The sequence below is a fragment of the Perissodus microlepis genome, chromosome 10 (genome assembly GCF_051167445.1).
Source record: "Perissodus microlepis isolate ML-2025 ecotype Zambia chromosome 10, ASM5116744v1, whole genome shotgun sequence".
Lineage (NCBI taxonomy): Eukaryota > Metazoa > Chordata > Actinopteri > Cichliformes > Cichlidae > Perissodus > Perissodus microlepis.
This window is the reverse complement of record NC_140470.1, coordinates 32,599,201-32,613,111: the sequence shown is the minus strand read 5'-3', so window position 1 is coordinate 32,613,111 and position 13,911 is coordinate 32,599,201. Positions and strand designations below refer to the sequence as shown.

The 13,911-nt window shown below is 45.1% G+C and overlaps 2 protein-coding genes across 5 annotated transcripts; both read right to left on the bottom strand.

Moving 5' to 3' along the window:
* Positions 1-755: 755 nt before the first annotated feature.
* On the bottom strand, positions 756-11,526 carry LOC146379730 (uncharacterized). Of its 4 annotated transcripts, none has more exons than XM_084941195.1 (9): positions 11,234-11,526; positions 9,568-9,798; positions 9,154-9,292; positions 7,385-7,530; positions 6,732-6,784; positions 5,242-5,366; positions 4,751-4,858; positions 3,658-3,867; positions 756-3,507 (listed from the first exon to the last, which is right to left on the bottom strand). In XM_084941195.1, exons 2-9 carry the CDS (start codon positions 9,768-9,770, stop codon positions 3,196-3,198), a joined length of 1,296 nt encoding a protein of 431 aa, XP_084797321.1. In that variant the 5' UTR covers positions 9,771-9,798; positions 11,234-11,526; the 3' UTR covers positions 756-3,195. The 4 variants fall into 4 exon arrangements, with proteins under 4 accessions (XP_084797321.1, XP_084797318.1, XP_084797320.1 ...); XM_084941192.1 differs by lacking the exon at positions 11,234-11,526 and adding an exon at positions 10,590-10,766; XM_084941194.1 differs by lacking the exon at positions 11,234-11,526 and adding an exon at positions 10,590-10,766 and having other exon boundaries at positions 9,568-9,793.
* Positions 11,527-11,828: 302 nt separating this feature from the next.
* Positions 11,829-13,911, bottom strand: med31 (mediator complex subunit 31). The gene is made up of 4 exons (XM_084941245.1): positions 13,689-13,911; positions 12,804-12,878; positions 12,629-12,725; positions 11,829-12,513 (listed from the first exon to the last, which is right to left on the bottom strand). The coding sequence occupies exons 1-4, from the start codon at positions 13,696-13,698 to the stop codon at positions 12,297-12,299; spliced, it is 399 nt and encodes a 132-aa protein (XP_084797371.1). The 5' UTR covers positions 13,699-13,911; the 3' UTR covers positions 11,829-12,296.

Genomic DNA, 13,911 nt, shown 5'->3' with positions numbered 1-13,911 from the left:
TCTTCTGGACAGAGATCTGTGACGTTGTTCCCGGGATCTGCTGGAGCCACTCTCCTAGCGCTCCAATTACCACGGGGACCCCCGTTCTCAAGATTCTTATGTTCCTTCTTCCTGATGTTGCTGTCATTCAGTTTCACTACATCGATCACTACGTCCGTCTTCTTCTGTTTGTCTACCACCACTCTGTCCGGTTGGTTAGCCACCACCATTTTGTCCGTCTGTATCTGGAAGTCCCACAGGATCTTAGCTCGGTCATTCTCCACCACCATAGGGGGCGTTTTCCATTTTGACCTCGGGACTTCCAGGTTATACTCGGCACAGATGTTCCTGTACACTACGCCGGCCACTTGGTTATGGCGTTCCATGTATGCCCTGCTGCTAGCATCTTGCTGTTATGTGCAGCCTGCAGCTGGGGTCTTGTCTGGTGTGGCAGACCCCAGCCTCCATGGACTTAGAGTTTGTTCCTATGCTGCCATGTTTAGTGTTTTCCAACACACAAACACACACACACACACACACACACACACGTGTGTGTATTTTTGACTAATACGGTGAGCCGTCTTTACCAGAAATGACATTTTATTGTCCAGGCTTTCTCAGAGCTAACAATTAGATTCTTTTTCCAACATATGCTGGCAGGACAAGCATTCCTGAGTTGCACTTAGGGCATATCTGTGTAGTGGAAATCTACTAGACAGAATTAATATTACACCAACTGCAGACAGTTATTCTGGAGACACACAAAACAGTCTGTGTGGACTCATTAAGTTTATTTACAGGAGCCGTGCTGTATAAACATGAGAGAAAGAAACCTTAAGATTAGAAAGGAAACAAAACTGCAACACGACTACGGCTTGTGTGGTGAGCTAACACAAAACAAACACGGATTTCACTCCCACCAAGATAAACTAGAGGTCAGGTTTTATACAGTGAACACTTTTATTACTTACTAAACTAAAAAAAACCAAACCAAACAAGTAAAATGACGAGATGGACGACAAATAGTGAGTTTTCCTCTAAAAACAAGAGCTGATGCAACATTAAGGTATTTTATTAGGGGGGTGGTGCCTCCACAACTTCTCTCACTACACCCAAGATCTTCAACAAAAATCAGAAAATTAAGGAACTCATTCAACTAAATTACCAAAGAAAAACTTAAAGCTTATCACAGAACAGAAACAGTGAAGATTATAAATGATCCTCTTATGGCCTCTGACAGCGGACTCATCTCTGTGATTGTCCAGGCCCCATCTTATCTTAATGACCTTGTAGTACCATATCACCCTATTAGAGCACTTCGCTCTCGCTCTGCAGGCCTACTTGTTGTTCCTAGAGTATTTAAAAGTAGAATGGGAGGCAGAGCCTTCAGTTTTCAGGCCCCTCTTCTGTGGAACCAGCTTCCAGTTTGGATTCAGGAGACAGAAACTATCTCTACTTTTAAGATTAGGCTTCAAACTTTCCTGTTTGCTAAAGCATATAGTTAGGGCTGGACCAGGTGACCCTGAATCCTCCCTTAGTGATGCTGCAATAGGCATAGACTGCTGGGGAATTCCCATGATGCATTGGGTGTTTCTTCTTCACTCACTATGTATTTATACACCTCTCTGCATTTAATAATTACTGCTTATTAATCTCTGACTCTCATCCACAGCGAGTCTTTGTCCTTGAAATAATGAACGTTTATTGTAATGATTGAGGTAGATTTGAGTGTACAATGTTTATTAGAGGCAGCTCTGCTAATCACAGCAGAGGGTGGCACTAGAAGGTGATTAAATCTACAAAGCTTGGTCCTCTGTGGAGCTGGAACCATGATTTCACAGTAATCTGATTACACTTTGAGAGTTCCCGTCAGCCCTGATCCATAGGATATCGCTGCAGGGATCAGCCCATTAAAAACACAGTGACCGTCCAGCATTCGCTTCAAAACACCTTCATCACAACAAAATCTCAGCATATAAAGTGCAGTTAGTGATAATGTCACTGTGTAGAGCTCACTCCTCTGTCTGCTGCCAGCTGTGGGCAAACACATTTAGATTCATGCTGTGAGATGAGTTCTGAAGGCCTGAGAATCAGATTGATTAGCTCATTTAAAATGAGCTGAATCGACTCCTGACTCCTCCTTCAGACTGTGAGGTGAAACCTACTGCAGTGCTTCGCTTTCTGCCTGTCGGTGTCACAGATTTGCTTCTATTTGTGTCATCTAAAACCTGCCAACACTTTACCTCGTTGCATCATCATCATCATCATCATCATCAACTTTATTTATAAAGCACTTTAAAACAACCACAGCTGACACAAAGTGCTGTACACTGGAACTGTAAAATAAAATTACATGAGATATAAATAAAAAACAAATAAAAGAAGAGTGAAATCATTAATTAAATAACTACTTCAATTAAAAGAGAAAACTAAGTCTCACTGAGGTTAAAAGCCAAGGAATAAAAGTGGGTTTTAAGACGTGATTTAAACACAGACTCACAGTCTCATCTCTGTACCAGCATCAGTGCCGACGGTCTCTATAACCTGCAAATAATCAGCACCGCCCTTCCTGTGTCTGTTTCTTCACAGGATAACTGTGAGCACCAACTGTCCTTTATAATAGTAATTAAAACTAAAAGCAAAGTGCCATTGTTATAAACTCAGATATATTAGTGACAGCTCTGGAGTCACACCAGTTTACATCACGGACTCACAGGGAGTAAAAGCAGCCTTCACAAATCAATATGTATTAAATACTTTGGACTTTTAGATCAATAAAATTCTGAGGTGTGTTTTTAACAGCGGCTTTAGCAGGCGAGAACATTTATCACACAGTGAGCACAAAAGTTGAAGCATTCGAATATTTTTAAGGTGGTTTTTGAGACAACTCTTTGTGTTCTGAGCTAAATTGGGGGCTCATCCGAGATTTGTGCATCCTATAAACTTTGCTTGTTCAATGCTGCTGCTTTTAAGTGAAGTGTCGATGTATTTTGGTTCGATGACTTATTAGCCTTTATTAGCTGCAGCGGGAGTTTAAATATAAAAGGTTTTCATTGGCTAATCAGTTTATTAAAGTATAATTACGGATGAGGGTGGAAGTCCTCAACCTAAGCAAGTGTAGTAAATTTGAAGAGGGGCAGAGGGAGCAGGCCTCTCAGGTACAGCCTGATGCGGCGCTAGAGACTCAGCTTCGTTTGCACTCCTGCCCTTCACCGACTAATTGATCAGCTCCCACTCCAAGTCGCTGATCAGCCTGTAATTGAGCTTCCGGTAGTTTTTGGGGTGAATCTGTCGCTGCCGCCACACCTCCTCATACAGGCTGCGTATGACCGTAGGCAGCAGTGGGAAGCCAGCGGTGCGAGCCAGTGTGTTGCAGTACTCCCACTGATCCTGGTCCAAGATCAGCAGGTGGCGATGCTGGACTCCCCGCTCCAGCTTCTCCTGCAGCTCCCGCCGGACCTCATCCTCCATCTGAACTCGAGAGGGTAACATGACCGAGCCCTCCAACACGGCCAGGGCGAACTGGACCTGCAGCGATAGAAGACAAACGAACCTAACAACCGAAGCTACCTAACAAACGGCATTCAAACCAGAGTAAGTCCGCTCTGCTTCTTAGAAAGTCTACACTGGGACTGCTGCAGTGGAGAACAGTGGGTGTGATGGTACGCTGCCGCTCACCTGGCAGTTGAAGTTGGGGAAGGGGCAGATGATCTTGCAGATGCCGATGAAAAAGAGCGAGGGGAAGGCGGGTGGCACCAGAAAGCGGTACAGAGGTGACATCATCTGGTCCTGGATGTCCAGACCCAGCTGGGCTGCGTCCAAGAACGGAAACCTGAAGTTATACCCGGTGCAGAACATCAGGACATCCGCCTCCGTCACCGAGCCGTCCTGGAACCCATCACAGTGTCAAATACAACCAACCAATCACAGGAGGTGTCTGCTTGAACTTTATTATATACAGTGGCTTGCAAAAGTATTCGGCCCCCTTGAACTTTTCCACATTTTGTCACATTACAGCCACAAACATGAATCAATGTTATTGGAATTCCAGGTGAAAGACCAACACAACGTGGTGCACACGTGAGAAGTGGAACGAAAATCATACATGATTCCAAACATGTTTTACAAATAAATAACTGCAAAGTGGGGTGTGTGTAATTATTCAGCCCCTTAACAGAAAACCATAAGAAGTCCCGTTTGCAGTTTGCCACAAGCCATGTGGGGACACAGCAAACATGTGGAAGAAGCTGCTCTGGTCACATGAGACCAAAATGGAACTTTTTGGCCAAAATGCAAAACGCTATGTGTGGAAAACTAACACTGCACATCACTCTGAACACACCATCCCCACTGTCAGATATGGTGGTGGCAGCATCATGCTCTGGGGGGGCTTCTCTTCAGCAGGGACAGGGAAGCTGGTCAGAATTGATGGGAAGATGGATGGAGCCAAATACAGGGCAGTCTTTGAAGAAAACCTCTTGGAGTCTGCAAAAGACTTGAGACTGGGGCGGAGGTTCAGCTTCCAGCAGGACGACGACCCTAAACATAAAGCCAGGGCAACAATGGGATGGTTTAAAACAAAACATATCCATGTGTTAGAATGGCCCAGTCAAAGTCCAGATCTAAATCCAATCGAGAATCTGTGGCAAGATCTGAAAACTGCTGTTCACAAACGCTAATCTGACTGAGCTGGGGGGCCGAATACTTTCGCAAGCCACTGTATCAGGTGGACTTCCTGCAGTGGAGGATTAATACAGTTGAGGTCAGTCACCTGGAAGCGAATTCTGCCGTCGTCCTCGACGGCCTCTACTGAGCTGGACTGTTGAATCCCATCAGGCAGAGGGAACGTGATCCGAGGGCGGCGGTGACTCAGAGTCACCTGTGAGATGAAGAAAGAAAAACACGCAAATTACCGTGAGTCTAAAGCTCCGTCACACGCTTTCTGCACTCGCTGCCCGTCCCAGGCTGCAGTTATGCAGCGTAACCTGCTGTTAACTTCTTTAAAGACACAATTATACGTCTTTGCTCTCGCTCCTCTTCCTCCAGCTCTCTAACCAGAGGCTCCCTGTGGCTTTGTCAAACAGTTAATACAAATGTAGGAACATGCACCCTCTGTCTATCACCTGGCACCTTCCTCCCATCAGAGGAGGAACCCACTGGTGCCCAGCTCGTCAGGCATTCTGGTAGGTCAACTAAAATATGCAAGAAATAAAGATAATAATAATAAAAATAATACATCTGCATGCAGATGTTAGTTGTTACCTGGGCACCCACATTGGCCAACTCGAGGGAAATATCCAGACCTGATGCTTTGGCTCCCAGAACGACCACCGACTGACCCGCAAACGGCTCGGCGAATCGATACGAGTGACTGTGGAGCACTTTCCCTGCACACAGAGAGGCACACTGGTTCTAGAATGGATCACTGGGAGGGATGCTCTGTGCAGCGGTGACAGCTGTTCCAGAGTAGGCGGGGTAAAAGTTGTCCCACAAGGCTGGCCGACATGATAGACGATGGGCAGGGCTGTGAATACTCAAGACTGTGTTTATTGAACGCAGTATGGAGAAGATCTTGGAGAAGAACAACGAGAATTAAGAGACCTGGTGACCAGTGATGGACGTTAGACCAACTGTAAAACCGGAAGCAGTTTGTTCGCACTAACCACAACAACTACCATCTTCATCTGATGCGGCCCCCGTGGCGCCAGCTGGATGCTCAAGGCAAAAGCTGACGGGAATAACACAACTCTCCGTTAGATAACAAAACAGCTGTTGTGACTCCTCATTCAAGGTCACCCGCGTCGACCGAAGATTGCTGACTTTTGCCTGACCGGGTGAAGGGACACACTCGAAGCTTATGTCTTTATGTTGTGAGATGTGCTGATTCATGTGCAGAGGTGTTTTTTTCTGTTCTCAAACTGATCTCCCTGTTGGAGCTCAGTCTGGGAGGAGTTCTTTTGTTCTCCTCGTCTTTCCTCACGTTGTGCATTTTCCATGGTTTCGGTTCGGGTGGCTGCTCGTGGGGTCGACCGGCCAGTGCGACCTGTCTCCCCAATGTGATGTTTGTGCATTGCATGTACGGTCGGCAGGGTATCTATCTTAATTGCCCCTTGGGGATAAATAAAGTCTCTCTGACTCTGACTGACTTGGCTGAGCTGCCTGTTGAGCTTTCATTCAAACTTCTTTGGTGTCCAGAAGCCTCTGAAACCTCTGATTTTACCAACTGACTGAAACACGAAGGTTTCCCGGAGGTGTCTGAACACACCCCGAGGTACGCTTTGTGGGGATTCAGCACAAAATGAGAACAAACAATGCTGGTGTGTCTAACCAGCCGCACAAACATTCCTGAAGCTCACACCGATGCGGCTCAGTTTGAAGTGTCACGATCTGCTGTGAACTCGCAAAACTGTCCACACCTTCAGTGTGCAGCAGACAGAAAGGAGAGGACTGAGCTCTGCAACTTTCTGATGGTCAGGAAAGAGCAGCGCAGTCCTTCCGCTGATCCAATCTAGCACCAGCGAACCTCGATTTACTAAACTGACACAGATTAATGCTAATCATGACTGAGTGTTTACAGATGTTACTGAGGCTTAAACACAAGAATGAAACTGATGAAGTCATCAGCAGTTCACTGCATTCATTCAATCTCCTCAGAAAAACAAATTTCTATCATATCAGGAACTTTTCATTAAAATACTTGCTTGTTGTAAAAGCTTTGTTTTTTTTTATGAAGGCATAAATGTTTGTTTTACCTTTAAAGTTCTCGATGCCTGGTATGAGTGGGATGTGAGGGTCTGAGTAGTGCCTTTAAAACAGACAAAATAAGAGTCAAAATAATAAGAGCCGCTGAAGCAGGTGAACTCAGAGCTTTGGCACCATCAAGTGGCAGCAGGGGGCAGAGGCTTTTATTCTGAAGTAAAGCTGAGAAACATGCAGCTAGAGTTTGTTGCTTTATACAGCCTACAGAGTCATTTCAAAATAAAATGCTCACCTTCAAATTAAGAGCTTTAATACACATTTTGTAACTTTCTGCTTTTGAATAAAATCATTTTCTTTCTCTAAAACACAAAATCTTAGACTTCACAAGATTCACACTTTTATTTGTAAATGTCAACATTTAAAGACTTTTTAAAAAAGACATCGTATTAAAGTTCCTCTCTGGAATAATTAGTGAATGCAAATATGTTGAATCGCAGCCACACACTGACCAGGTGTTACGGATCATTAGCCAATGAGATGCTGTAGTTTAACCTTTGATTTAATAAAACTTTAAACTACGTCTGAGACCGTCAACTCATCGGCGAAGTGTTGGTCACAGAACCAGATTCATAGGTTTCTGCACTATTACTTTTATTTGCCATCGCCCCCTGCTGGTCATTAGACAGAACGCAGTGTGTGATCTCACCCCGAGCAGACGAAGACAGAGTCAAACGTCTCAGTTTTCTGATGACCTGAAGAATCAGATGATGTCACTTCCCACGCCGTCCTCTCCTCCACCTCGCCCTCTGTCGTCACATTGACGGGCTTCACGCTTTCCACAACAATGTTGAACTGACAAAAAGAGTCACAGTGAGGAGTGAAAGTGGCGCCGCGGGAGGTTTACTTTTGTATTGCATCATATTTGAGACAAATCAGATCTCTTAGAAAATTCAAGGCGAGCAGATTTTTATTGACGGGGCTGAAATCGTCTCCAAATCTCTGATGATCCTGGGGTCTACACCTGTGGCAGGTACTCAGGTATTGGCTTTATACAAGAGAGCAGTTTAGTCATATTAGAAACTCCATCAGTGACGAAGCATCAGGCTGTTCCTGGATGCAGCGATGTTTCCTTATGTTTAACACCCTGTTACAGCCAATCAGATCACTGTCACGGCTTCATAAACCAGAACTAAAAAAACTCAGGACAACAAACCACAATCACACTTATTTCTTTCAGGGATTCTGAAAAATAACCCAGCCATGTAACATTAACCAGGTCAGGACTAGTATTGGATGGATGGGCTTTGTGTTTAGTGCTGTGACGTAGTGTTTGTGTAACTGCTGTATCTTTATTTGGGTTTTATGGTTTATTTAATACAGCGTGTGCCTGCAGAGGGAAGATAAATGAGATGATGAATAAAGAAAAAGGAAATGAAAACTTTTCTTTGAGTTTCAGTTCGGTGTGTCACACCATGCTTTATGAACAGGTTTCATTAAGCCTGAGGAAGCAACACCGCTGGTACATTTTCATGTACAAAGCATGCTGGGTAATCGCCTTGATTATCTGTATTGCCTATGAACAGCTGTTAGGATTGTTGCTCGTGTTTCTGGTACCAGGAGTTAAAAAAGAAAGTTCAAACGAACGAAAGCTGCTTTTATCCAGCTGGGAAACTTGAAACCTCAGTTCTTCTACTGCAGAGTGCATCTGTGATCCTGATCAGGTCTCTGTTGAACCAGATTTTACCCTCTTGGTTAAATACAAGAAGCAGTCGAGCTGGTTGGAGCCTCGCTTCAGACTGTGGCTCGGAGTTAACATCTCGATGGTCACCGCTGTGGTCTTTCCCACAAACTCCACACTCTTACTTTTTACAGATGCAGACATTTTTCAATTTTCAATTCAATCAATGTTATTTAAAACAACAGCTGCCTCCAGGCGCTTTATACTGTAAAGACTCTACAATAAAACAAAGAAAGGAATAAAACATGTGGGCGACCGTGGCTCAGAGGGGTCTCTGTAACCGGAAGGTCACCGGTTCGATCCCCGGGCTCTGTCCTGGTCGTTGTGTCCTTGGGCAAGACACTTCACCTACCGCCTACTGGTGATGGCCAGAGGGGCCGATGGCGCGATATGGCAGCCTCGCTTCTGTCAGTCTGCCCCAGGCAGCTGTGGCTACAACTGTAGCTGCCTCCACCAGTGTGTGAATGCGAGAGTGAATGAATAGTGGCATTGTAAAGCGCTATATAAATCCAATCCATTATTATTATTATTATTAACATTACTGAGTCGATATTTTCCTTTCTGCACTCGAAGGGCATGAAATAAAAAATGTTGCCATCAATAAAGATTTTAACTGAATCGTAAAGTCTACATGTATCACAAAGCAGCCACCTGGACCCTTCACTACATGACATCACAGACTGTGTTATGAGAGCCAGCAGGTTAAATCTGACTCAGAAGAATCCCGGGCGACTCACCCGGATGTGAGGCCGGATGCCGTGGCTCTGGCAGTACCTCTCCAGGTACCTCTGGACCTCCTGATGGGGCAGGAAGCTGCTAAGCTGGGGTTCAAAGGGGAAGTCCGGGAACATCATCACCTCCTTGGGCAGGTTGGTCCTGTCGGAATATCAGAAAACATTAACTGTGAGGACAGAAAGGAAACTTCACTGCAGCTCAGCCTTTCTCTCATGTTCATGTCAATGTAGGAGACTGCAGAGAGAACGAGCCCACAGGAAAGGACCAGAAACAACTGTGACTTTAGGCTTTAGTTGAGTCAGGATTGAAGCGTTAAGGATGACTTTACAACATAAATTATGCAAAGCTGCTCTAGTGAAACGTGGAGCCGGCCCTCGCAGCGAGCCCATCGATGGTGTGCAGACAGGTGAGCCTACCTGAGGTCTCTGTACATGCTGCTGTGCACCGGCAGCCCGTTATCAAGCTTTCCAACACGTTCGTCGTAACACCAGGTGCCGCCTACGTTTTCAGAGAGCTCGAACACCACCGGAGGAGCGAAGCGGCCTGAACAGGACAGGATGTGCCTGGCCGCGCAGAGTCCGGCTGCTCCAGCACCGACCACCGCCACCCGCTGCAACATCAGGTCTGTGCTGGTGACTCCACCTGAACTGAGCACGGAGACACAAACGCTTGAGATGAGGTCTGGTTATCACAGTGAGTAAACGGCTAATAATGAGCATGCATGCTGTATGAATACAGTACGTGCTGATCTGCTCCACCTCATTTCCTGTTGTAAATCTATGTTCCAGTGCTACGTGCTCACATCAAACACAGCCACAGCACACAGATGGATAACTAGGTGATAACTGATTAATGTGAAATATTTCCGAGCATCAAAATTATCATTTTGCTGGTTTTGGCTTTGCTCACCAGAAGAAGCCCCACCCACCTGCTGATTAAATGTTCTGTTTATGAGGGGCAGCCAATCAGAAGAAAACTGGCATAAAGAGGCAGGAGTTAAAACTAGCGGAACTGAAGCTCTGTACAGTCTGATTATTTTGAACCCTGTTAGAGTCAAAGAATAAAAGGTATGTGAGTTTAAAGGTCACAGGTGACGCTGTGACTCTAACAGCGTTCAGTTTACAGTTTAACCCAGCCTGGACTCGGATCTGCAGGCTGCCACTTTACAGTCTGAGCCATTAGCTCCGCTCCTCCACACTTCACAGATGAGCAAATATGAACAACTCCCTTATCAGAATGCTAACAAGCTAACTCAGCCACAGTTTCATAAATCACGTTTATTCAACCCCATATTGCAAACTGCGCATGCCCACACCAGGCAGCCACAAACTTTTTAAGTCTACCTGTCAGTGCAGATCGCCCCGTTGCTACATTAAAGTCGGCACTTTTAAACAAAACACCCCGATTAATCAGTGATGATGAAGAAACAAGGAGTTACCGTCGTCCCGCTCAACCGTTTCCTGTCCCGGTGTCCGCGGAAATCAGCGAAAACATCGCTTAAACGTTAGCTAACTGAACCGCTGGGCGTCCATCCAGGTACCGAGGCACGACTCACGTCTCAACACCGCTCGGTTACCGCGCAATGGCCCTGGTGTTACGGAGAAAACGGTCCCGTGTCTTCCGCTAACGTAATCAAAAAAACTTCCGGAGTCCTTCACAATAAAAGCAGATAAGGACGTTTAGCGCCAGAAAACGGCAAAAATAATATTTTATTTGATTCTATTTTCAATACATTTTAGCTTCATTTAGTTTCCTGAGTGGATTTACTTTACTCAATGTATTATTATGATTTTGTTTCCTCTGTTACATTTTATTGCTGGTATTATTTTATTTATCTATCGAACTATTTGTGTATTTATTTTAGCTGTACAGTCCTCCGATCAACGCTTCCTGTTTTTAAATAAACGGACGGATTATTTTGAAAAAATAGTTCGATGATAGTTTAGGTTTTAGTGTATTAACCATCCTATTACGCTGCTTGTCGTGTCAGTATTTAACAAAAATGACTTAAACTACATGTCCGGGTTTCTTTTGAAGTTAATTTTATAATAAAATGTTTGTTAGCTGTATCAGTCAGCTGACCTCTGAGAATGGTGTTTGCACTCCTCACTGCACGTTCAGTCCTCGGTCCTTCATCTGTTTTGGTTCCCGCTGCTTTAGATGTCCTGTCATAAACGCAGTTCTTACACTCTTACAGGTGAGAGCAGCAGGTAACAACGCACCCTCAGTCAATAAACAGAGGGTCCAGGAGGGCTCTCTCTCGCTGTCTGTTGTGCCATTGTCTGTGTTTGTGCTCAAGGCTCTGCAGCCAGGGATGCTTTGTCTTGTTGCTCTGCTCTTTTCCACCGGATCTGTTTTCGATAGGATCTAAATCTAACGGGATCTAAAAATAGAAAAGAAATATTGAGTTTCCTCTTTAAATGCACATCATGAGCCACCCTCACTGAATCACTGTTTAATGCTCTGCTGTAGAAGTGACGATGGAGGGAAACTTTGCTCTGACAGAAAAGAGAAAAGCTCTTTGTGATGAAGTGAGATCTTGTTCATGTGTGACCTGCATCAGAGCACCTCCTCTACGAGTCTCCTCCCACCTTTCCCTCACGTCAGGATATTTCAGGTCAAGGAAAAGTGGTTAGGAAAAGGAGGTAAGTCATTGTTGTTATTGAGCCGACTAACACAAAGAAAGCCTGCATAACTTTATTGGTTTAATCAACACGCAAACAGAAACAAACTCTTCACATTTCAAACATTTTATTAGAACAAAGGATGAAAACAGGCCGAGCCACTTCCCTCTCCCTCACCCGGAACACTTCAGTCACACTCAGGTGATCGCCGCAGATAAAAGCACGCCCCCATCAGGCAGGAGCTCGCTCTGCAGCTGAGCAGCGGGACTTTAAATGAAAACCTCTGCTGCCTTTTCGTTTTCAGTCTGTTCCTGCTGAGACCATAGGACTGACAAGTTCCAGGAAATAGTCACATCCATAAATCCAGGAGAAATTTTAGCTTGAAAATCCCAACAGGAAGTTCAAAGCTGATGCTTCCCATCAGCTGATCAGCTCCCACCTCAGTTCCTCCCCCGCGGTCTTTAATGTTCACGTGAATGGAGAAATAACCTCGGTATCCCAGCAGCGCGCCAACTCCGTCGTCATTTTGCGGCGGCATTGCCGTGCGGCGGGGCCGTCTGTGGCTGCGCCTGCGTTTGCTCAGCGAGCGCCTGCTGCAGCCGCATGCGTTTTCGTGAGTAGTGCTGCCAGTGCAGCAGCTGCTGCTCGTCGATGAACTTGGCGCACTGAGCGTTCACCAGCTCCTTCCTGAAGTGCTCGTACTGCAGCAGCTCCAGCATGTGCAGGCAGTGGGGGTACCTGCAGGGGGCGGAGTCACAGAGCAGAGGTCAGCTGACAGAAGGGTTTACAAACATCACAACTTTATCCTCAAAGAGAAAATCATCTAAACCGAGAATCAAACATGTCGCCGTACTTGAGGAACTTGGCATACTCAGGCTCCTTCCAGTACAGCAGGTACTTCAGGTAGTTGATGAAGGATCTGTCCCTCAGGATGCCTCTCTGAGCCAGAACTGGAAACAAACACACAAAACCTACGTTAAACTCTGGCAAATGTGAAGCTGCGAGTTTCTGATCACAGAGTCACTCACAGTTCAGGTAGTTGGGATTCGCCAAACACTGGACGAACTCGAGCTCCAACTGGAAACGGTTCCTGGCCTGCTCGTCTGCACCGGGAAGCACACGAGTTAATCAGTAACACGACATTCAAACCCACAACACAGATTATCCTGAGATCATCAGGAGCACATGCTTTTAACTTCTATTATTTAATTACAGTAAATCTAAACCTCAATAATGTCTCGAAGGATTCAATCCACACTACACACACGCCAACGTAACACACCCACGAGAACGCATGTTTTTATACCAGACTCCATTAGAAAAAAAGCAATTTAGAGGCACATTGTTTTAATTCAACCTGAAAACTTTAAACAGGCAGCTCGGAAATTAAATTTAATATAAGGATGAATTATTGAGAGCCGAATTAAAGAGCGAGTCTCGGAGTACAGTCTTCAGAGTCCATGCCAGGTCATCTTCAAACACACTCACTTTAGCTGATAAATCAGGTTTGTTGTTAATCTGAATAATTTCTTGGGACGTTGTGATCAGGACAGAAAAGGCCGACACTCTGCAGCCTGACTTAAAGCTAATCATGAGTGTACCAACGTCTTTAACAACACATTCAATTACATTTAAAAACAACCAGAACCTTTACTTCCTTTAACTCCCTTAAATAAAACTCGTAATCCCAGCGCCGCCAGACTCCATTCAATTTAACGCCGCTTTGTCTGTTTGCGAAATGCTTCGTTGTCAAAGTAGAAAAACAAGACGGAGCACATGTAAATACCATCAGCTGCTCACAGACACGCTTCTAAAGCCAACAAAGTAAAACTTACGGATTTATTTATGGCGTTTTGTCTTACAGGAAATATTAGCCTAGCAGATTAGCATTGACCAAACAATCTGCTACAAACCTGTTTCCATGGCTACAGCCTGAAGGCAGCAGTATGTAGATGAAGGACTTAAATGTCAGATAAACTGTATAAAAACTTAAAAAGCACAAATAAGAACAGAAAGCCGGGTTTTGCCCTTTTCAGGTTTAATCGCCGCCATCAAACGTGTGCAGACTAAAACGTTAAACTTCCGCCGCCTTCGCGACATCCACGTCGCTTTACGCTGCCTGCTGTTCGTTGTTTG